The 21,665-nt window shown below is 36.0% G+C and overlaps 1 protein-coding gene across 2 annotated transcripts in view; it reads right to left on the reverse strand.

The window, feature by feature from the left end:
• Positions 1–21,665, reverse strand: part of EAF2 (ELL associated factor 2) — a 63,948-nt gene that overhangs the window by 12,265 nt on the left and 30,018 nt on the right. Inside the window, exons 5-6 of one of the 2 annotated variants that reach the window (XM_054551413.2) lie at positions 12,365–12,616; positions 6,783–12,164 (exon numbers count right to left, since the gene is read on the reverse strand). In XM_054551413.2, the coding sequence (XP_054407388.1) occupies positions 12,109–12,164; positions 12,365–12,616 (308 nt within the window). In that variant the 3' untranslated portion in view covers positions 6,783–12,108. Of the gene's footprint in view, positions 1–6,782; positions 12,165–12,364; positions 12,617–21,665 lie in introns of those variants that run through there. The other variant, XM_002813231.5, reaches the window with a different exon arrangement.

Raw genomic sequence — 21,665 nt, forward strand, 5'->3', positions numbered from 1 at the left:
TTCAAGACCAGGTTGTGCAACACAGTGAGACTCAGTCTCTATTTAAAAAAAAAAAAAAAATTAGCTGGCATGGTGGTGCACACCTACAGTCCCAGCAACTTGGGAGCTTGGGGAGGGAAGATCACTTGACCCCAGGAGTTCAAGGCTGCAGTGAGCTGTAATCATGCCATTACCTTTCAGCCTGGGCAACAGAGCAAGACCCTGTCTTTAATTAAAAAACAAAACAAAACAACAACACAACAACAAACCTAGGAATAAATTTAACCAAGAAGGTGAAAGAGCTTCACAAGGAAGACTATAAAACACTGATGAAAGAAATGGAAGTGGTCACAAAAAATGGAAAGACATGCCATGTTCATAGATTGAAAGAATTATAATGTGAAAATAACAATACTACCAAAAGCAATCTACAGATCCAATGCAATACCTATCAAAATACCAAAGACATTCTTCACAGATACAAAAAAAAATCATAAGCTTCATATAGAAGCACAGATGATGCCAAATAGCCAAAGCAACCCTGAACAAAAAGAACAAAGCTGGAGGCACCACACTACCTAAGAAAACAGCATGGTATTGGCATAAAAATAGACACATAGACCAATGGAACAGAATAGAGAACCCAGAAATAAATCCACATATTTATAGTCAATTGATTTTTCACAAAGTCACCAAGAACATTTTGTGGGGGAAAGGACAGTCTCTTCAATAAATGGTGCTGAGAAACTGGTTATCCTTAAAAAAAAAAAAAAGAAAGAAAGAAAAGAAGAAAAAAAGGAACTAGACCCCCATTTCTTACTATAAACAAAATCAAAATGGATTAAAGACTCAATTCTAAGACCTGAAACTGTGAAACTACTAGAAGAAAACATTAGGGAAACATTCTAAGAGATTCATCTGGGCCACGATTTTTTTGTATGTAAGACCTGAAAACACTGACAACAAAAGTAAAAGTAGACAAGTGGGATCACATCAAACTAAAAAGCTTCTGCACCACAAAAGAAACAATCAATGGAGTAAAGGGACAATCTACAGAAGGGGAGAAAATATTTGCAAAGTATCCATCCAACAAGGGATTAAAAACCAGAATATATAGAAATTCAAACAACTCAATGGCCAAAGAACCCCCATATAATACCAATTAAAAATGCGCAAATAATCCAAGTAGATTTTTCTCAAAAGAAGACATTTAAAATCAATGATTTTAAAAAATGCACACAGGCATATGAAAAAATACTCATCATCACTAATAATTAGGGAAATGCATATCAAAAGCATAAAGAGACATCATCTCACCCCAGTTAAAATGGCTATTATTGGAAAGACAAAAATAACATGCTGACAAGGACACAAAGGGAAGGCTTGTGGGAATGTAAATTAGTACAGGCACTATGGAAAACAGTATGGAGGTTCCTCAAAAAACTATATAGATCTACTATATGTTCCAGCAATCTCACTGCTAGGTATATTTCCAAAAGAAAGGAACTCAGTATATCAAAGTGATGTCTGCAAGCCCATGTTTATTGCAGCATTATTCACAAGAGCCAATATATGGAATCAATCTAAGTGTCCATTAATGGATGAATAAATAATTAATATACATAGAATACTATTCAGACATAAAAAGGAATGGAATCTTGTCATTGGCAGCAATATGAATGGAACTGGAAGTCATTATGTTAAGTGAAATAAGCCAGGCACAGAAAGAAAAATATCATATGGTTTCACTCACATGTGAGAGTTAATAAAGTCTATCTCATGGAGATAGAGAGTAGAATGATGGTTACCAGAGGCTCGGAAAGGTGAAGACAGGGATAAACAGAGGTTGGTTAGTGGGTACAAAAATACAGTTAAATAAATTTAATAAGTTCTAGTGTTCAACAGCACAGTAGGATGACTATAGTTAACAACAATTTATTGTATATTTCAAAATAGCTAAAAAAGAAGATTTGAAATGTTCTTAACCCCCTAAAAAGGACAAATGTTTGAGGTAATGTATATCCTAATTATCCAGATTTGATCACTACACATTGTATGCTGGTATCAAATTATCACGTGTAAGTCATAAATATGTATATTGTATATCAATAATTTTTAAAAATATACTTATAATTTTAACTTAATTTTCTTCCTTAATATTGTCTATTTGAGATTTTTCTATTTTTCTTCTCAGCCCTTGTTAAAGATTGGTCTATTCTATTGGTCTATTTTGTTAGTTTTCAAAGAAACAAATTTTTAGTTTTGTTGATTTTCTAATGTTTCCTTATCTATTATTTTCATTATTATTATTTTATTATTATATTTATATTATCTATTATTTTATTATTATCTATTATCTATTATCTATTTCTATATCTATTATCTATGATTTTATAATGTTTCATTATCTATTACATTAACTTCTATTCGTCTATATTATTTTCTTTCTCTGCTTTAAGATGTTATTGTTCTTCTAGTACCTCAAAGCGAACCTTTCACTCATTTATCTTCAATTTTTTTAAATAACATTTTGAGATTATAAATTTCCCTATAATGAGCTGGACACAGTGGTATATGCCTGCAGTACTAGATACTGGGGAAGCTGAGGCAGGAGAATCACTTGAGCCCCTGAGTTCGAGGCTGTAGTGCACCATGTTTGCACCTGTGACCACTACACTCCAGCCTGAGCAACAAAGTGAGACTCCATCTCTAAAATAAAGTTAATCAATTAATGAATTAATTAAATTTCCTATTATCCTTTAAAATATATCCTTGGAAGTACCAAAACTGCTGTGATATTTATTATTTATTATTTTTTATCTTCATAACAGTATTCAATTTTTTAATATTGTTCAATTATAAATATTTTGTAATTTCATTGTAGTTGCCTTTTAACATGTAAGTTATTTGGCATGTGCTTTGAAATTTAGGTCTGGGGAGGAGCCAAGATGGCCGAATAGGAACAGCTCCCGTCTACAGCTCCCAGCGTGAGCGTCGCAGAAGATGGGTGATTTCTGCATTTCCATCTGAGGTACCGGGTTCATCCCACTAGGGAGTGCCAGAGAGTGGGCGCAGGACAGTGGGGGCAACGCACCGTGCATGAGCCAAAGCAGGGCGAGGCATTGCCTCACTCGGGAAGTGCAAGGGGTCAGGGAGTTCCCTTTCCTGGTCAAGAGGTGACAGACAGCACCTGGAAAATTGGGCCACTCCCACCCGAATACTGTGCTTTTCCGACGGGCTTAGGAAACGGCGCACCAGGAGATTATAGCCCGCACATCGTGGCTCAGAGGGTCCTACACCCACACAGTCTCCCTGATTGCTAGCACAGCAGTCTGAGATCAAACTGCAAGGTGGCAGCGAGGCTGGGGGAGGGGCGCCCGCCATTGCCCAGGCTCGCTTAGGTAAAAAAAGCAGCTGGGAAGTTTGAACTGGGTGGAGCCAACCACAGCTCAAGGAGGTCTGCCTGCCTCTGTAGGCTCCACCTCTGGGGGCAGGGCACAGACAAACAAAAAGACAGCAGTAACCTCTGCAGTCTTAAATGGCCCTGTCTGACAGCTTTGAGGAGAGCAGTGGTTCTCCCAGCAAGCAGCTGGAGATCTGAGAACGGGCAGACTGCCTCCTCAAGTGGGTCCCTGACCCCTGACCCCCGAGCAGCCTAACTGGGAGGCACCCCCCAATAGGGGCTGACTGACACCTCACACGGCCGGGTACTCCTCTGAGACAAAACTTCCAGAGGAAAGATCAGACAGCAGCATTCGCAGATCACAAAAATCCGCGGTTCTGCAGACACTGCTGCTGATACCCAGGCAAACAGGGTCTGGAGTGGACCTCTAGCAAACTCCAACAGACCTGCAGCTGAGGATCCTGTCTGTTAGAAGGAAAACTAACAAACAGAAAGGACACCCACACTAAAAACCCATCTGTACAACACCATCATCAAAGACCAAAAGTAGATAAAACCACAAAGATGGGGAAAAAACAGAGCAGAAAAACTGGAAACTCTAAAAAGCAGAGCACCTCTCCTCCTCCAAAGGAACGCAGTTCCTCACCAGCAATGGAACAAAGCTGGATGGAGAATGACTTTGACAAGTTGAGAGAAGGCTTCAGACAATCAAACTACTCCGAGTTACAGGAGGAAATTCAAACCAAAGGCAAAGAAGTTGAAAACTTCGAAAAAACTTTAGACGAATGTATAACTAGAATAACCAATACAGAGAAGCGCTTAAAGCAGCTGATGGAGCTGAAAGCCAAGGCTCGAGAACTACACGAAGACTGCAGAAGCCTCAGGAGCCGATGCGACCAACTGGAAGAAAGGGTATCAGTGATGGAAGATGAAATGAATGAAATGAAGTGAGAAGGGAAGTTTAGAGAAAAAAGAATAAAAAGAAATGAACTAAGCCTCCAAGAAATGTGGCACTATGAGAAAAGACCAAATCTACGTCTGATTGGTGTACCTGAAAGTGACGAGGAGAATGGAACCAAGTTGGAAAACACTCAGCAGAATATTATCCGGGAGAACTTCCCCAATCTAGCAAGGCAGGCCAACATTCAGATTCAGGAAATACAGAGAACACCACAAAGATACTCCTCGAGAAGGGCAACTCCAAGACACATAATTGTCAGATTCACCAAAGTTGAAATGAAGGAAAAAATGTTAAGGGCAGCCAGAGAGAAAGGTCGGGTTACCCACAAAGGGAAGCCCATCAGACTAACAGCGGATCTCTCGGCAGAAACTCTACAAGCCAGAAGAGAGTAGGGGCCGATATTCAACATTCTTAAAGAAAAAAATTTTCAACCCAGAATTTCATATCCTGCCAAACTAAGCTTCATAAGTGAAGGAGAAATAAATGCTGGGAGATTTTGTCACCACCAGGCCTGCCCTAAAAGAGCTCCTGAAGGAAGCACTAAACATGGAAAGGCACAACCAGTACCAGCCACTGCAAAATCATGCCAAAATGTAAAGACCATCGAGACTAGGAAGAAACTGCATCAACTAACGAGCAAAATAACCAGCTAACATCATAATGACAGGATCAAATTCACACATAACAATATTAACTTTAAATGTAAATGGACTAAATGCTCCAATTAAAAGACACAGACTGGCAAATTGGATAAAGAGTCAAGACCCATCAGTGTGCTGTATTCAGGAAACCCATCTCACGTGCAGAGACACACATAGGCTCAAAATAAAAGGATGGAGGAAGATCTACCAAGCAAATAGAAAACAAAAAAAGGCAGAGGTGGCAATCCTAGTCTGTGATAAAACAGACTTTAAACCAACAAAGATCAAAAGAGACAAAGAAGGCCATTACATAATGGTAAAGGGATCAATTCAACAAGAAGAGCTAACTATCCTAAATATATATGCACCCAATACAGGAGCACCCAGATTCATAAAGCAAGTCCTGAGTGACCTACAAAGAGACTTAGACTCCCACACAACAATGATGGGAGACTTTAACACCCCACTGTCAACATTAGACAGATCAATGAGACAGAAAGTTAACAAGGATACCCAGGAATTCAACTCAGCTGTGCACCAAGCAGACCTAATAGACATCTACAGAACTCTCCACCCCAAATCAACAGACTATACATTTTTTTAGCACCACACCACACCTATTCCAAAATTGACCACATAGTTGGAAGTAAAGCTCTCCTCAGCAAATGTAAAGGAACAGAAATTATAACAAACTGTCTCTCAGACCACAGTGCAATCAAACTAGAACTCAGGATTAAGAAACTCACTCAAAACCGCTCAACTACATGGAAACTGAACAACCTGCTCCTGAATGACTACTGGGTACATAATGAAATGAAGGCAGAAATAAAGATGTTCTTTGAAACCAACGAGAACAAAGACACAATGTACCAGAATCTCTGGGACACATTCAAAGCAGTGTGTAGAGGGAAATTTATAGCACTAAATGCCCACAAGAGAAAGCAGGAAAGATCCAAAATTGACACCCTAACATCACAATTAAAAGAACTAGAAAAGCAATAGCAAACACATTCAAAAGCTAGCAGAAGGCAAGAAATAACTAAAATCAGAGCAGAACTAAAGGAAATAGAGACACAAAAAACCCTTCACAAAATTAATGAATCCAGGAGCTGGTTTTTTGAAAAGATCAACAAAACTGATAGACCGCTAGCAAGACTAATAAAGAAAAAAAGAGAGAAGAATCAAATAGACGCAATAAAAAATGATAAAGGGGATATCACCACCGATCCCACAGAAATACAAACTACCATCAGAGAATACTACAAAGACCTCTACGCAAACAAACTAGAAAATCTAGAAGAAATGGATAAATTCCTGGACACATACACTCTCCCAAGACTAAACCAGGAAGAAGTTGAATCTCTGAATAGACCAATAACAGGCTCTGAAATTGTGGCAATAATCAATAGCTTACCAACCAAAAAGAGTCCAGGACCAGATGGATTCACAGCTGAATTCTATCAGAGGTACAAGGAGGAACTGGTACCATTCCTTCTGAAACTATTCCAATCAATAGAAAAAGAGGGAATCCTCCCTAACTCATTTTATGAGGCCAGCATCATCCTGATACCAAAGCCTGGCAGAGACACAACAAAAAAAGAGAATTTTAGACCAATATCCTTGATGAACATTGATGCAAAAATCCTCAATAAAATACTGGCAAACCGAATCCAGCATAACATCAAAAAGCTTATCCACCATGATGAAGTGGGCTTCATCCCTGGGATGCAAGGCTGGTTCAATATACGCAAATCAATAAATGTAATCCAGCATATAAACAGAACCAAAGACAAAAACCACATGATTATCTCAATAGATGCAGAAAAGGCCTTTGACAAAATTCAACAACCCTTCATGCTAAAACCTCTCAATAAATTAGGTATTGATGGGACATATCTCAAAATAATAAGAGCTATCTATGACAAACCCACAGCCAATATCATCCTGAATGGGCAAAAACTGGAAGCATTCCGTTTGAAAACTGGCACAAGACAGGGATGCCCTCTCTCACCACTCCTTTTCAACATAGTGTTGGAAGTTCTGGCCAGGGCAATTAGGCAGGAGAAGGAAATAAAGGGTATTCAATTAGGAAAAGAGGAAGTCAAATGGTCCCTGTTTGCAGACGACATGATTGTATATCTAGAAAACCCCATTGTCTCAGCCCAAAATCTCCTTAAGCTGATATGTAACTTCAGCAAAGTCTCAGGATACAAAATCAATGTACAAAAATCACAAGCATTCTTATACACCGATAACAGACAAACAGAGAGCCAAATCATGAGTGAACTCCCATTCACAATTGCTTCAAAGAGAATAAAATACCTAGGAATCCAACTCACAAGGGACGTGAAAGACCTCTTCGAGGAGAACTACAAACCACTGCTCAATGAAATAAAAGAGGATACAAAGAAATGGAAGAACATTCCATGCTCATGGGTAGGAAGAATCAATATCGTGAAAATGGCCATACTGCCCAAGGTAATTTATAGATTCAATGCCATCCCCATCAAGCTACCAATGACTTTCTTCACAGAATTCGAAAAAACTAACCTGCACATTATGCACATGTATCCTAAAACTTAAAGTATAATAATAATAATAAAAAAAAGAAATTTAGGTCTAAACTTATTTTAAATTAATTTTTATTTATTTATATTTTCATCATATTATAATCATAATATGTTCATTAAAAAAATGAATTCTTTGAAATCTGTTATTGCCTTTGTCCTAGTAAGAGGTAAATTTCTGTAAATGTTTCATATGTACCTTAAATATGACCACTCGCTTTGCATTTTTGGATTGTAGGATTCTATGTATTCACTATTAGAACAGGTATGTCTATTATGTATTTACAGATTTCATACCCTTACTAAATTTTTTCTGCTTGATTACAGATTCATAAACTCTCCCACTAAAATAGACTTGTCAACTTCTACTACTTCTGTTATGTTTTATACACACACACACACACACACGCACACACACACATACATAGTGAAGATATTACATGCATACAAATTCAGAATTGTTTATCTTCCAGGTGAACTGAACCTTTTCTCATAATTTATCAAGTCCCTTTATCTCTAGGAGTACATTTTGCCTTAAAGTCTATTATTTCTGATATTGATGATCCAGATTTTTGTTATAATTACTACTTAGCTAGCATCTTTTTTTCTATCTCTTTATTTTCCATATGGTTTTTAGACAATTTGTTATAATCAGCATATGGCATTTTTAAAAATCTAATCTGATAATCTGTTTCTTATTAGGTGGATATAATGCTTTGCTTTTGTTATTACTGATATATTGAGAGTTATTTCTACTTCATATTTTCTGTTTTGCGTTGATCAATCACTTTCTTTCACTTCTCCTTCTCTGCTTTCTACTAGATAAAGTTTTCTAAGTTCCCTGGTTTTCCCACTGATGATGTGGAAACTATAGATTGTATTTATTAATTAAATGGTACCCTTAACATTTTAGGATACATAACTAACTACAAATTTATCTAATAAAGTCAGATTCAGTGTTTCTATTCTCCTAACACGACATGGATCTTAGCATACTTAAACTACTAATTGAATACTCTCTCAGCAACTATTGTCTAGAGTTTTAGCTTTAATCTTCAAAAAACATTTTACAAATGTACAAACATCTAAAACAGACTTGTTATCTTTACAGTCAAAGGTTAATCAAATTTCCTGACATTTTATCTATTTTTTTGTTCACTACTGTTTCTCATATTCCACACTTTCCTTCTGTTTTCACTTTTCTTTCTGCTGAAATATATATATAACATATATAATATGTCTGTTAATAATACATTTGTTAAATTCTACAGACAATAAGCTGTTTTTGTGTGCCTGAAAATTATTTTACTCTTGAATGACATTGTGTTTGGGTATAAAATTCTAGCTAGAATTATTTTCCTTCAACACTTGAAAGATATTTCCCCCACTATCTTTTGGCTTACCTATCTAGCTAAGAGTGTCTGCTGTCAGCCTATTCTTTCGTAGTTTGTCTTCTCTGTAGTTTTTAAGGTTATTTCATCCTTGATGTTCTGTAGTTTCACTATCATGTTTTGAGGTCTAGATTTATTTTTATTTATCCTGCTTATTAGCTGAAGTAACAATTCATGGGTTTCTTCAATTCTGGAAAATTCTCAGGATTAAGTTTTTATACTATCTCCTCCATTCCTTCTTGGACTTCCTATTGTGTAATGTTCAGTCTTCTCAATCTTTTCTATCTCTAAGCTGGTCTCCCACTTTATTTTTCTCTCTCTCTTGTATTGTGTTCTGGGATAGTTCCTCAATATTATCTTCTATTTCACCAATTTATTCGTCAACTGTAACCAGTCTACAGTTTTTCTCATTTATTGGTTTTTTAAAAATGTCAATGACCAGTCTAATTTATTCTTCTTTATAATCTATTAGATTTGTTTCATTTCTTCCTGGCTTTGTTTTATCATTCTTTTAAAAGCTGTATCTTCATTTATCTCTTTGAATGTTTTTAGCATACTTATTTAAATGTCTTTGTCTTAATTGCTCTGTAAAAAGATTTTCATTTGGAAAGAATCCCTGCTCTGTTAATTTTGTTGGCTGACTTTCTTAGCATTAGACTTTTTTCTTCTGTTTTAGAATTAAGTTTGCTCATTTTGAGTGGAAAATTTCTGTTTTTCTCTATCCTCACACCACTCTGACAGGGTTTTGTAGTTCCCTCCACCTAGTCCTCTGAGCTCCATTACCAGAAACAGGTTTCATAATCACATTTGGAGTTGTTATCCTCTGGGTATATTAGAGATATGCTAGATCCCTTCAAGGAGTCAATGGATATAAAGGTTCTACAGACCCTATGCCCACACCTTCTAAAACACAGTAGCCTCACTCAATATGTAAATGTCTGTTTCTTCCAATCTCTTTTATTAATTGGCTATTTCTTCCAGTCTCCTTTTATTATTTATCCCCACCTCTATCAACCCTCTCTCCCTTTCCCCACTACCCCTCAACAACACACATTCTCTAGCTTCAAATAGAAAGTATGACTCAGGGTCACTGAATCAGAACTTTTAAACTATTAAAACTATTAAAAGTTGTGATTATATTATTATACCTGTCCCTGAAAGTTCTGATTATTTCCCTAAAACTTTCCCTAAAAGTTCTCATTATATTATTATATCTTTCCCTGAAAGTTCTGATTATTTCCCTAAAAGTTTCCCTAAAAGTTCTCATTATATTATTATACCTTTCCCTGAAAGTACCAAGATCCTTACCAATATCACCTTCTTTTGAACTCAGATCCAATGGCTTCAGCTCCACTAAGCCCACTGTTTTGTGTTTATAGTCCAGTTCTTCTCTTTGGAGATGTTTATCTTATATTTGATTCTGGCCATGTCTGGGTTTTACCTTTTAATACTTTATCCATTGTTCCTATTTGTTTGGCACAGAAGGGGTTTTAAAAACATAAATTCACTATGCCATGTTTTACTAAAAAACTATTCTAGATTTAAAAAGAAATTCTAAAATATAAAATATCCTGAACCCCTTCAAAGTTCTACAAGGCATTGTGACCTCCACTTTCAATGAGGAAACTGAAGTTACAAGAAAGTTAAGTGTAGTGTTATTAGTTACATAGCTAATAAGTGATAAGGAAGTCAGGAATATAATACAGATATGCTGATTCCTAGACATGTGCTCAATTTACTATAGAACTTACTAATTTCTGGAAAATTTTTCCTAGCGTTTACTCAGATTCTCATTTAGTACAACCAAGCTGAGTTTTCTCCATGTTCTCTTGGCCATTCAAAAAATCAGATATTCCAGTGTTACTTCCCAAATCAAGAATAACACTAAATAACTGGAAATTCAAAATGTCTTTGCTGGTCCCTAATTAACCCATAGTTTTACCAATTCTCTGCCTCTCAGTCTTGGCTTCTCCCTTCTTTAGTTCTATTGTTAGTCTAAAGCTAGTCAGTCTTTCCTAGCTGCTTATTTTTTCATTATTAATAAACATAGTGAGATTAATTTTAAATATACAGAAAATTCCATTCTCCCTGGGTAATACCAACCTGCATGCCTTTATTAAAAAGTATTTGCTGAGCATCTATTATGTGTCAAGTACCATGTGCTAAGTGCTAGAATTCAATGATAAGCAAAAACAAACAAGGTCCTTGTTCTCATGGAACATTATACTCTAGAGAAAGAGAGCAAATCACACAAATTAATGTAAATTTACAACTGTCAAACAATTGATATAAAGAAGACATATCTGATATTCTAAAGGTCTATAAAAGATAGGAGCTTGTCAGAAAGGTGAAGAAGACTTCCTAGAGGAAGTAACTTTGAACTATAATCTAAAGGAGAAAAAATTATGTGAAAAGAAGAAAGTGTTTCTGGCTGAATGGACAGCATGAGTAAGGGTCCTGATGTGAGTGAAAGTATTTGAATATAGCGGCAAAAAGAAAGCACATATTGTTAGAAAAGAAAAATCAAGACCATTATGTTAAGGTGTTTTGCCTCTATATTAAAAGAAATTACAAGCTATTAAAAAGTATAAAGCAGAAGAGACGACAAATTGTATTAGAATTGTGAAAAAAAATCAATATGGCTACAATATACATAATGGATCAAAAATGGGCTTGACTACATAAAGGGGTGAACCAGTTAGGTCATTGTAGTAGATAAGGCAAGAAATAATAGGTTGAACTACTGTGATAGTGGTGGAGATGCAGAGAAGCAGATGACTTTGAGAAATATAGAGGAGGCAAAACAAATAGGACTTGATGAAGGAGTGGCTACACTGTAAAGAGGAAGAACTTCAGCCATTGAAAATAATTAGACTTATGATTTGCATAATTAGATGTATGCTACCTTCACTAAGAGGTAACACAGTGAGCCAAAGATTGATTATGAGTTGGTTTTGGACAAAGTAAATTTGAAGGTGATGAGATGATGGGAGATGATGTTAAACATGTGTCTAAAGCCTAGAGGTTTGAATCAGAGATATAAATTTGCAAGTTACCTATACTTAAGTATTGACTGCAACAGAAACATGGAGGAGGTTATTTAGGGAGAAATTGTAGAATGAAAAGAAAAAAAGAACCCAAAAGTAAGCCTTGTGAAACTCCAACTTTAATGACTGAGCAGAGGATCATATAAACTTGAAAAGGAGTGAGAGGAAAGATTATCTAGAGAGATGGGAGAAAAACCAAGAAGGCATTATGTGGCAGATTCAAAAGAAAACCATAATTCAATAAAAATGTAATTGTTAATAGTATCAAATGCATAAAATAGGAATCTTTTTCTTTATCCAAATATTAGGTCACAATCAATACGGCTTCACTATAAATTCTTACTTTTCCAATTGCCTGTGTTTATGTATACTTACTTAAAGTATGCATCAGAAGGCCACTGTTGTCTCGAAATCTATTATGACTGGCATCTATATCAGGAATCCTGTACTGTGTCATGGCAGGATGTCCTGAGACACAATTCCCTGTATCAGAAGTAGAGGATTTGCAGTCTTCATCTTCTGAGTCACTAGAACTATCCTCACTACTTGAAGATGATGAACTTTTGGAATCTGATGAACTATCACAACTACTCATCTGGTCCATTAGACTAGCTTCTGCCTTCAGTTCTGAAAATAAGACAGAAATGAATAGATAGGTTAAATAAAAAATGCTAAATAAATATAATAAAAATTGAATGTATTAGTTTTTAAGAAACTGTTGAAACTAAAATCAAACATACATTTACAGTACTTAAAGCATTTTATTAAAAAACAAAACTCTTCTACTATCAAGCCATACTTCAATGATTGGATTACAGAAACTAAAAGGGATAGACAAGGTCTAAATCTAAATTCCACATTTATTTAAACCATTGTACTTAAATATACAGGTAATGCAAATATAAAGTAAATACTGTGAAAAAGTATAAAAATTAAAATCTATTTTGGCAGAAACTGTCTTCTGACTATTTTTTATTCCTTTAAATACATATAATATAATGTGATAATGTAACAGATGAACGTCATTCTTTTCCTGGTTTTCCTAGAGAACATTTTGATGAAGCATCTATAGGTTTCCCCCCACTCCCTTAATAAGCATTTAAAATATTCTAAGTATTTTTGAAAAGCCAGTTCCTATTATAACTTTGGCTATAAATATTTCTGTAGATAAAAAGAATAATAATGATGTCGTCTTTTGTTTAGCATTTTTCAAGTTCTAGACACACAGAAAAATTATAGTTGGGAAGGTCTTCAGCTACCATTTAGAACAACTTCATAATTTTATAAATGAGGGAATGAAGATCCAGAAATGTCAAAAGTTGTCAGTTATTTATGAGTGGAGGCAAATCTACTCTCTTTCAAGTCAATATTTTCCTATATGATACAAATGTCAAATAGTTGAACAAAATTTTTTAAACCAAAAAATTCTAAGTGAATAATACACTCAGTTAACACATTGACATTTGATATAATCTTAGTACACTGCTACATTAAGTTAACTGGTAATTTTTAGCCCACTTCCTCAATCTCCCTATTATAGATACACTGGCTTTCTATTATTTGACCACATTAAATCCATTTCCAGGCTATGTTCTTCGTACTAGCTGTTTCCTCTGCCTGGTATATTCTTCACCTAGATCTTTTGTTTGTTTATTTGTTTGTTTAATACATAATTTCCATAAAGTAAAATGTACAGCTAGATAAATTTTAGCATGTATAAACCCTGTATATCTACCACTGAGATCAAGATATAGAATATTTCCATCCCCATGAATATTCTCCTATGCTCTTTTCCAGTCACTAATCACCATTTTGACTTTTATTACCAAAGATTTTTGTCTATTCTTGAACTTCATACAAATAGATTCACTCAGCATGTACTTTTTGGTCTGCCTTCTTTCAACATAATGTTTTTATATTTACTCATGTTACTGAATTAATCTGTAGCCTATTCTTCTCTACTGCTATAATATTATATTATATTATATAAATATACCACAAGTTAGTTACCCATTTTCTATTTATGGATATTTGGGTTGTTTTCAGTTTTGGATATTATTAATAAAGTTGTTATGAAAATTCCTTTACAAGTCCTTTTGAACTTATATACACATTCTCTTAGGTAGAAAGAGAGAAATTGCCAAGTCACGATAGGCATAGGTCTAATTTCATTAAAAACTCCCAGTTTTCAAACTGATTTTACACTCCAACCAGCAAGGTATGAGTCACAGATGCTTCATATCTTCCCTCACTAGGGCACACACACACTTGGTATAGTGAGTCTGATGGGTGTACAATGGTATCTTCTTGTAGTTTTAATTTTCATTTCTTTGATGTGATAATATGAAGCAGTGTTTTTTTATATGCTTACGGGCCATTTGAATATCTTTTTTGAAAAGGCTGTTCGAATCTTTTGTCCATTTTTATATTTGTTTGTCTTTTTCTTACTGATTTGTAAGAGTTCTTTATAGCTAATTCTTCTGGCTATGAGCCCTTTGTCACACTTTTGGCATTTGTGAATATTTCTTCCAGGTTCCCCCAAGTCTGTAGCTAGGCTTTTCATTTCATTAATGGTGTCTCTTGAGAAGATTCTAGATCTCTGAAAGGCTGGCTCCTTCTTGAATCGGTTTAAGTGTACCCTTCTCAAAAGGTTCCTTCCTCTCCATTTTCCAATCCCCATTGCTTAGTTTAATTCTCTTCAAGACACTTATTTCTGAAATTCATTTGGATACTTATTTGTTTACTGCTTGTATCTTCCCTACCCTCCCTCTCACCCTCATCCATACCCCTAAATATATGTGAGAATAGGAATGTTGTCTTGTTCATGTTGTGTAATTATTGTTACACAATGTTGGATTCAATTTGCTAATATTTCATTGATAATTTTTTAGTTTAAGTTCATCAGAGATATTGGTTCATAGTTTTCCTTTTCTTGTACTATCTTTATCTGGTTTGGGTATTGGGGGTAATACCGGCCTCATAAATGAGCTTAGAAATATTCCTTCCTATTCCTTTTTCCAGAAGAGATTGTGTAATGTCAGTGTTAATTCTCTTTAAATGTTTGGTAGACTTCTTGGTCTGGCTATTTTTTGGGGGAGTGCTTTTTAATTACTAATTTAATTTATTTAATATTGATAGAACTATTCAAGTTGCTTACTTCACCTTGGTTGAGTTTTGGCAGTTTTTAGCTTTTGAGGAACTAGTCCATTTCCTCTAAACTGTCAAATTTATGAGCACAAAGCTATAATATTTCTTTTCTTTTCTTTTTAGATAGGGTCTTGCTCTGTCACCCAGGCTGGAGTGCAGTGGCACAATTATGGCTCACTGCAGCCTCAACCTCATGGGCTCAAGCAATCCGCTCACCTCAGCCTCCTGAGTAGCTGGGACTACTCAGGTGCACACCACCATGCCTGACTGCCTGAGTAATCTAAAAAAAAAATTTTTTTTGTAGAGACTCTGTATTGCCTAGGCTGGTCTCAAATTCCTGGGCTCAAGCAATCCTCTTGCCTTGGCCTCCGAAAGTGTTGGGATTACAGGTGTGAACCACCGCACCCAGCCTACCATTTCTTTATAATACTTTTAATGGCTACTGGATCTGTAGTAAATTCATTACTTTCCTGATTATAGATAGAAGTTGTACTTTAAATTCCTGATATTCGTAATTTGTGCCTTCTGTCTTTTCATTTTTATCAATCTTACTAGAAGTTTATCAACAGTGTTCTCTGATGACTGCCTTTTTGTTTCATTAATTTTCTCTATTGTTTTCAATTTCATTGATATCACTTCTTATTTTCATTATTTGTCTCTTTTTGCTTGCTTTGGGTTTAATCTGCTTTTCTTTTTCTAGTTTCCTAAAAAAGGGACTTAAATTAATTAATATGATAACTTTCCTCACTTCTAATGTAAGCATTTAGTGCCATAAATTTCCCTCTCAGAACTTCTTTAGTTGCATTACACATATTTTGGCATGCTATGTTTACTTAATACATTTAGCTGCATGTATTTTTAATTTCCTTTGATGATTCTTCTTTAACCCATGGATCTTTTAGAAATGTGTTGTTTAATTTTCAAGTGTTTAGAGATTTCTCCTGTTGTCTGTTATTGATTTTTAGTTTGAATCCATTATGGTCAGATACATAGTCTGTATGACTTCAGTCTCTATAAATCTATTGAGATTTGTTTTATGGCCCAGGATATGGTCTGTCTTAGTAAATATTCCATGGGCACTTGAAACAAAATGTGTATTCTGCTGTTGTGTGGCATGTTACATATCTGTCAATTACATCATGTTGGTTGATCGTGTTACTCAGATCTCCTATATATGTGCTGATTTTCTGTCTAGTAGTTCTATTAGTTGCTGAGAGCAGAGTGTTGAAATACCCAGGCATAATTGTGGATTTGCAGATTTCTCTTTTCAGTTCTATCAGTTTTTGCTTCATGTTTTTCTCAGTTCAGTTCAGTTGTTAGATGTATACACATTTATGTCTTTCTGGTAAATTAATACTTTAATCATTATTAATGTACCTCTTTGTAGTAATTTATTTTGCCTTTTTTTTTCTTTTGAGATGGAGTCTCACTCTGTCACCCAAGCTGCAGTGCAGTGGCGTGATCTCAGCTCACTGCAGCCTCCGCCTCCCAAGTTCAAGCGATTCTCCTGCCTCAGCTTCCTGAGTGGCTGGGATTAAGGTGCGTGCCACCGTGCTTGGCTAATTTTTGTATTTTTAGTAGGGATGGGGTTTCACCATGTTGGCCAGGCTGGTCACGAACTCCTGACCTCAAGTGATCTGCCTGCCTCGGCCTCCCAAAGTGCTGGGATCACAGGCGTGAGCCACTGCGCCCGGCCTATTTTGCTCTTAAGTCATCTTTATCTGATATTAATACGGCCACATGTTTGTGCTTTTTAAAATTAATGTTTAAATGGTATATATTTTCTATACTTTTACTTTCAAGCTACATATTTCATTAATTTCTTATAAACAGCATATAGTTGGGTGTGCTTTTTATACAGTCTGCCAATATCTGCGTTTTAATTGGCTTATTTAGACGATATATGTTTAAAGTAATTATTGATATATGTTAGGGTTTAAGTGTGTCAATTTGTTATTTGTTTTCTGTTTGCTTCCTCTGTATTTCATTTCTCTGTTTTGCTTGTCTTGCCTTTCTGTAGGTTACTTGAAACATTTTAGAATGCCATCTCAATTAATTTATAAAGTTTTAAAAGGTATCATTTTGTTTATTTTTCTTAGTGGTTGGTTTGGGTTTTTCAATATACATACCTGACTTGTCAATGCATTCCCATTCTAAGTAAACCTCATATCCACTTTGAAATATCATTATTTTGGGAATCAGAGGTATTATCATTTTTGTTTCAGTCATCACATATGATTTAGAAAAGTCATGAGGAAAACCATAATCAATTGTACTTATTGATATGTTTGCTCTTTCTGTTGTTGTTTCTCTCTTCCTGATACTCTAAGATTCCTTCATTTAACGTTTCTCTTCTGTCTGAATGACTTTATATAGCCAATATTTAAGGATAGTTTCCTAGGAACAAATTCTTTCAGTTTTCCTTTCTGAAGCAGGCTATTTGGCCTTCATTATTGAAGAATCATTTCGGTAGATATAGAATTCACACTTAACATTTTTTTTCTTCTAGCACTTGAAATATATTATGCCACTCCTTTCTGGGCTCCATGGCTTCAGATGAGAAATCGGATGTTAACTGAATGGTATTCTTTCATAGGTAATATGTCATTTCTTTCTTGCTTTCAACCCTTTTCTCTTTGCCTTTAGTTTTCAGATGTTTCATTATGATGTACCTTGGCATCAATTTCTTTGGGTTTATCCTATTTGGGGTTTGTTCAGGTTTTTACATCTATGGGTTTATGTCTTTCATAAAACTTGGGAAGTTTTTGCACATATTTCTTTAAACACTCTTTTAACCCTGCTCTACCTTTTCTTTGAGACTCCAATGACACAAATATTGGATATTTTATCATTCTTCCACAGATTCTTGGGGACATGCTCATCTTATTTCAGTCTATTTTCTATTTTCAAGTTGAGTGGATTCTATACATCCACAAGTAAACTGATTCTATCCACTCCCTAGCACTGAGCCCATCCAGTGAGTATTTTTGTTGTTATTGTATTTGTCAGTTCTATAATTTCCATTTGATTCTTACTTAAAACTTCTATTTATTTAATGTGATTTTCTATTTTTTTTTTCATTTGTTTCAAGGGAATGTATAACTGAACGATATTCGTGATAGTTGTTTAAAGATCATTGTCAGATAATTCTAACATTTGATTCATCTTCGTGTTGGTATCAGTTGATTGTCTTTTCTCATTCATGTGATTCTCCTGAATCACAAATTATGGTACGACAGGTAATTTTATTTTCTTTTTCTTTTTCTTTTTTTTTTTTTTTTAAATGGAGTTTTGCTCTGTCGCCCAGGCTGGAGCGCAGTGGCACAATCTTGGCTCACTGCAACCTCCACCTCCTGGGTTCAAGCAATTCTCCTGCCTCAGCCTCCCAAGTAGCTGGAATTATAGGTGCGTGCCACCACACCCAGCTAATTTTTGTATTTTAGTAGAGACAGGGTTTCACCACGTTGGCCAGGCTGGTCTCAAACTCCTGACCTCAAGTGATCTGCTCGCCTTGGCCTCCCAAAGTTCTGGGATTACAGATGTGAGCCACCGCACCCAGCCATGACAGGTAATTTTCTATTATATCTTGGATATCTTAGTTTTTATGCTAGGGGAGATCTATATCTTATTCAAATTTTTAATTTTAGTAGGCAATCACTCTGTTTAGGTTTAGTATGCATATTCTTGCCTACTGTTGTGGGCTGTGGTTTAAATGACAATCTCGTTTTCAGAGTTCTTACAGTATTGTCTTGGTCTTCTCAACTAAATCTCCAGCAGCTGGGGTCCCTGATGATCCCTGCTGGTGCTACGTGAAGGAAAGAAGGGACTTCACCAGGCAAGGAGATGTGGTGCGTATAGGTGGGGAAAGGGAGTCTCTTGCCTGGGATAAAGGGTGCTTCCTGAGCCAGGCAATTTTTTGTTGTGATTGGCTCCCCTGTTTGGAGGGGTGGAGGAAAGGAAAGTGCTTCCTAGCAAAGTGTTTGTTGTGGCAGGATTCCCTTTATTGGTGCGATCCAGTCTCAAGATGTCTTTAGATGAGAGAGAAGATTCTTAGGTTAATAGGGCAGGGGGGCAGGTCTGGGAGGTAGAGTGGTATAAACAGTCTTCCCAGGCTGAATGCTTATTATGGTAGAATTCTACTTGCAGGGACCTTCTGGCCATAGAGTGTCTCTGATGGAGGAAGGGAACCTTAGGCCAGGCATACAAGGAGAACACTTTGAGGAATGCAGTCACTCACTGCGGTATCTTCCTATTTGCTGGTACTCCCAGCTGTGAGTTGTCTCTGGGTAGGGGAGTAGAATTTTAGATCCGTCTTATTTCTTTTTTTAAAAAAATATATTTTTTTATAGAGATGGGGTCCTGCTATCTTAAACTCCTGGCCTCAAAAGACCCTCCCACCTCGGCCTCCTAAAGTGCTGGGATTACAGGTGTGAGCCACTGCACCTAGTCTCTATTTTATCTCTCAAACTCAATTCTAGATAGCTCAAAGATGTAAGTGTAAAATTTAAGCTACAAAAATATTAGTACAACTGCCAGACATAAGCTTGAAAAGGTGATTCAACCATTTTAACAGTAGTCAGTGGCACAGTAGGGTCAAGAAAATATTTTATAGAATGCAATCTAAGGAATATGTTATACAAATATCTCAAGGTAAATGAAGTTCCATTCTCATGTTAGAAATAGAAAGCTTTATGGTTGGAGATCATGTTAACTTATCCTCTACGACTTTCTTTTTTTAACTTTTAATTTTTACAATTTTTTTTTTTTTCAGGTGTGAAATTTATGCTTTATTTCTTTTTTTTTTTTTCTTTTATTATTATTAATTTTTACAATTTTTTAATTGAGGTGAGGTTTCACCATGTTGCCTAGGCTGTTCTCGAACTCCTTGGCTCAAATGATCCTCCCACCTTGGGACCCCAAAGTGCTGGAATTATAGGCATGAGCCACTGTGCCTTGCCTCCTCTACAACGTTCTTTTCCCTGAGTTATGCTTTGATACAATGCTTTTATTAAGGCCTCTATTAAAAAACTACCACATGGAAGAACTTCTACTTGTACTGTAAAATTACTGTTGAGAATACTATATAAAGTTTAATGCTCCCTAGAAAAAGGTTCCATATGATGAATTCCTTTTAGAATTTAGTAACAGGAAGAAGTCTGATTCTTTGTAACCTATCAGATAATACAACATATGCTGCTTGTGTCTCCCTTATGTCTTGGTGATTAGAAGCTCAGAGCTAAATTATTATTATTTTTATTTTTATTTTTATTTTTTTGAGGCAGTCTCACTCTGTCACCCAGGCTGGAATGCAGTGGCACAATCACGGCTCACTGCAGGCTTGACCTCCCCATGCTCAAGTAATCCTCCCAGCTTAGCCTCCCAAGTAGCTGGGACTACAGGCATACACCACCACACCCAGCTAATTTTGTATTTTTTTGTAGAGATTGGGTTTTACCATGTTGCCCAGGCTGGTCTCAAACTCCTGAGCTCAAGTGATCCATCTGCCTTGTCCTCCCAAAGTGCTGGGATTATAGGTGTGCACCACCACACCCAGCAATTTAATGTGTTAATGATTAGCAAATTTGCCTTCTCTTCCCCTTCAATATCTTGATTTTCTGTACCAATATTTTATTGTATTCATATATAAAAAGACATCGTAATTCAAATCGATTTGGAAGCAGGCATGGTGTAAAAAAAAAATAAAATTCAAGACCCATTGTATCGCCAAGGGTTCTGGACTTGTCTTTTTTATTGTTTGCATAGGAGCTACTAATCGATTAGAGAATGAATACTCTACTGGGCTTAGAAGGGAACACTGAAATTGGACAGCTATGTGAAAATTTTAAGAAGGCAAAGTGTAGAAGCAAATATACTTTAGTGACCAGGGTCTCACTGCAGCCACAATTACTACAACATCGATAACCCACACTGCAGCTAGAAAAAAAATGGAGATTTAAGTTTTCTTACTTACAAAAGGACTGTATGTACTTCCCCAAAAATACCTCCCTTCTGAGAAGTAAGCAGCAATTCAGAAAAAGTTGCCTGCTTATTCTGCTTACTATATTTCCCCATTTCCCTATGGAATTGGTGACATCTTAAATATCTACAGTTTGGCCATACATAAAAAATTTTGACAGGAAGATGCTGTGAGGAATTGAATTTGAGTCATCACAATTGCCAAAAAGAAGAAAACTCTAGTTATATATATCTAAAGAGTCATTTTTTTTTTACCCTGAATAGTAATTTAAAATGATACAAGGGGAGGTTCCAAGATGGCTGAATAGGAACAGCTCCAGTCTACAGCTCCCACTGTGAGCCATGCAGAAGATGGGTGATTTCTGCATTTCCAACTGAGGTACTGAGTTCGTCTCACTGGGGCTTGTTGGACAGTGGGTGCAGCCCACGGAGTGTGAGCTGAAGCAGGGCAGGGCATTGCCTCACCTGGGAAGTGCAAGGGGTCGGGGAATTCCCTTTCCTAGCAAAGGGAAGCTGTGACAGACAGTACCTGGAAAATCGGGACACTCCCACC

Source organism: Pongo abelii, chromosome 2, assembly GCF_028885655.2.
Source record: "Pongo abelii isolate AG06213 chromosome 2, NHGRI_mPonAbe1-v2.0_pri, whole genome shotgun sequence".
In the NCBI taxonomy this organism is placed as follows: domain Eukaryota; kingdom Metazoa; phylum Chordata; class Mammalia; order Primates; family Hominidae; genus Pongo; species Pongo abelii.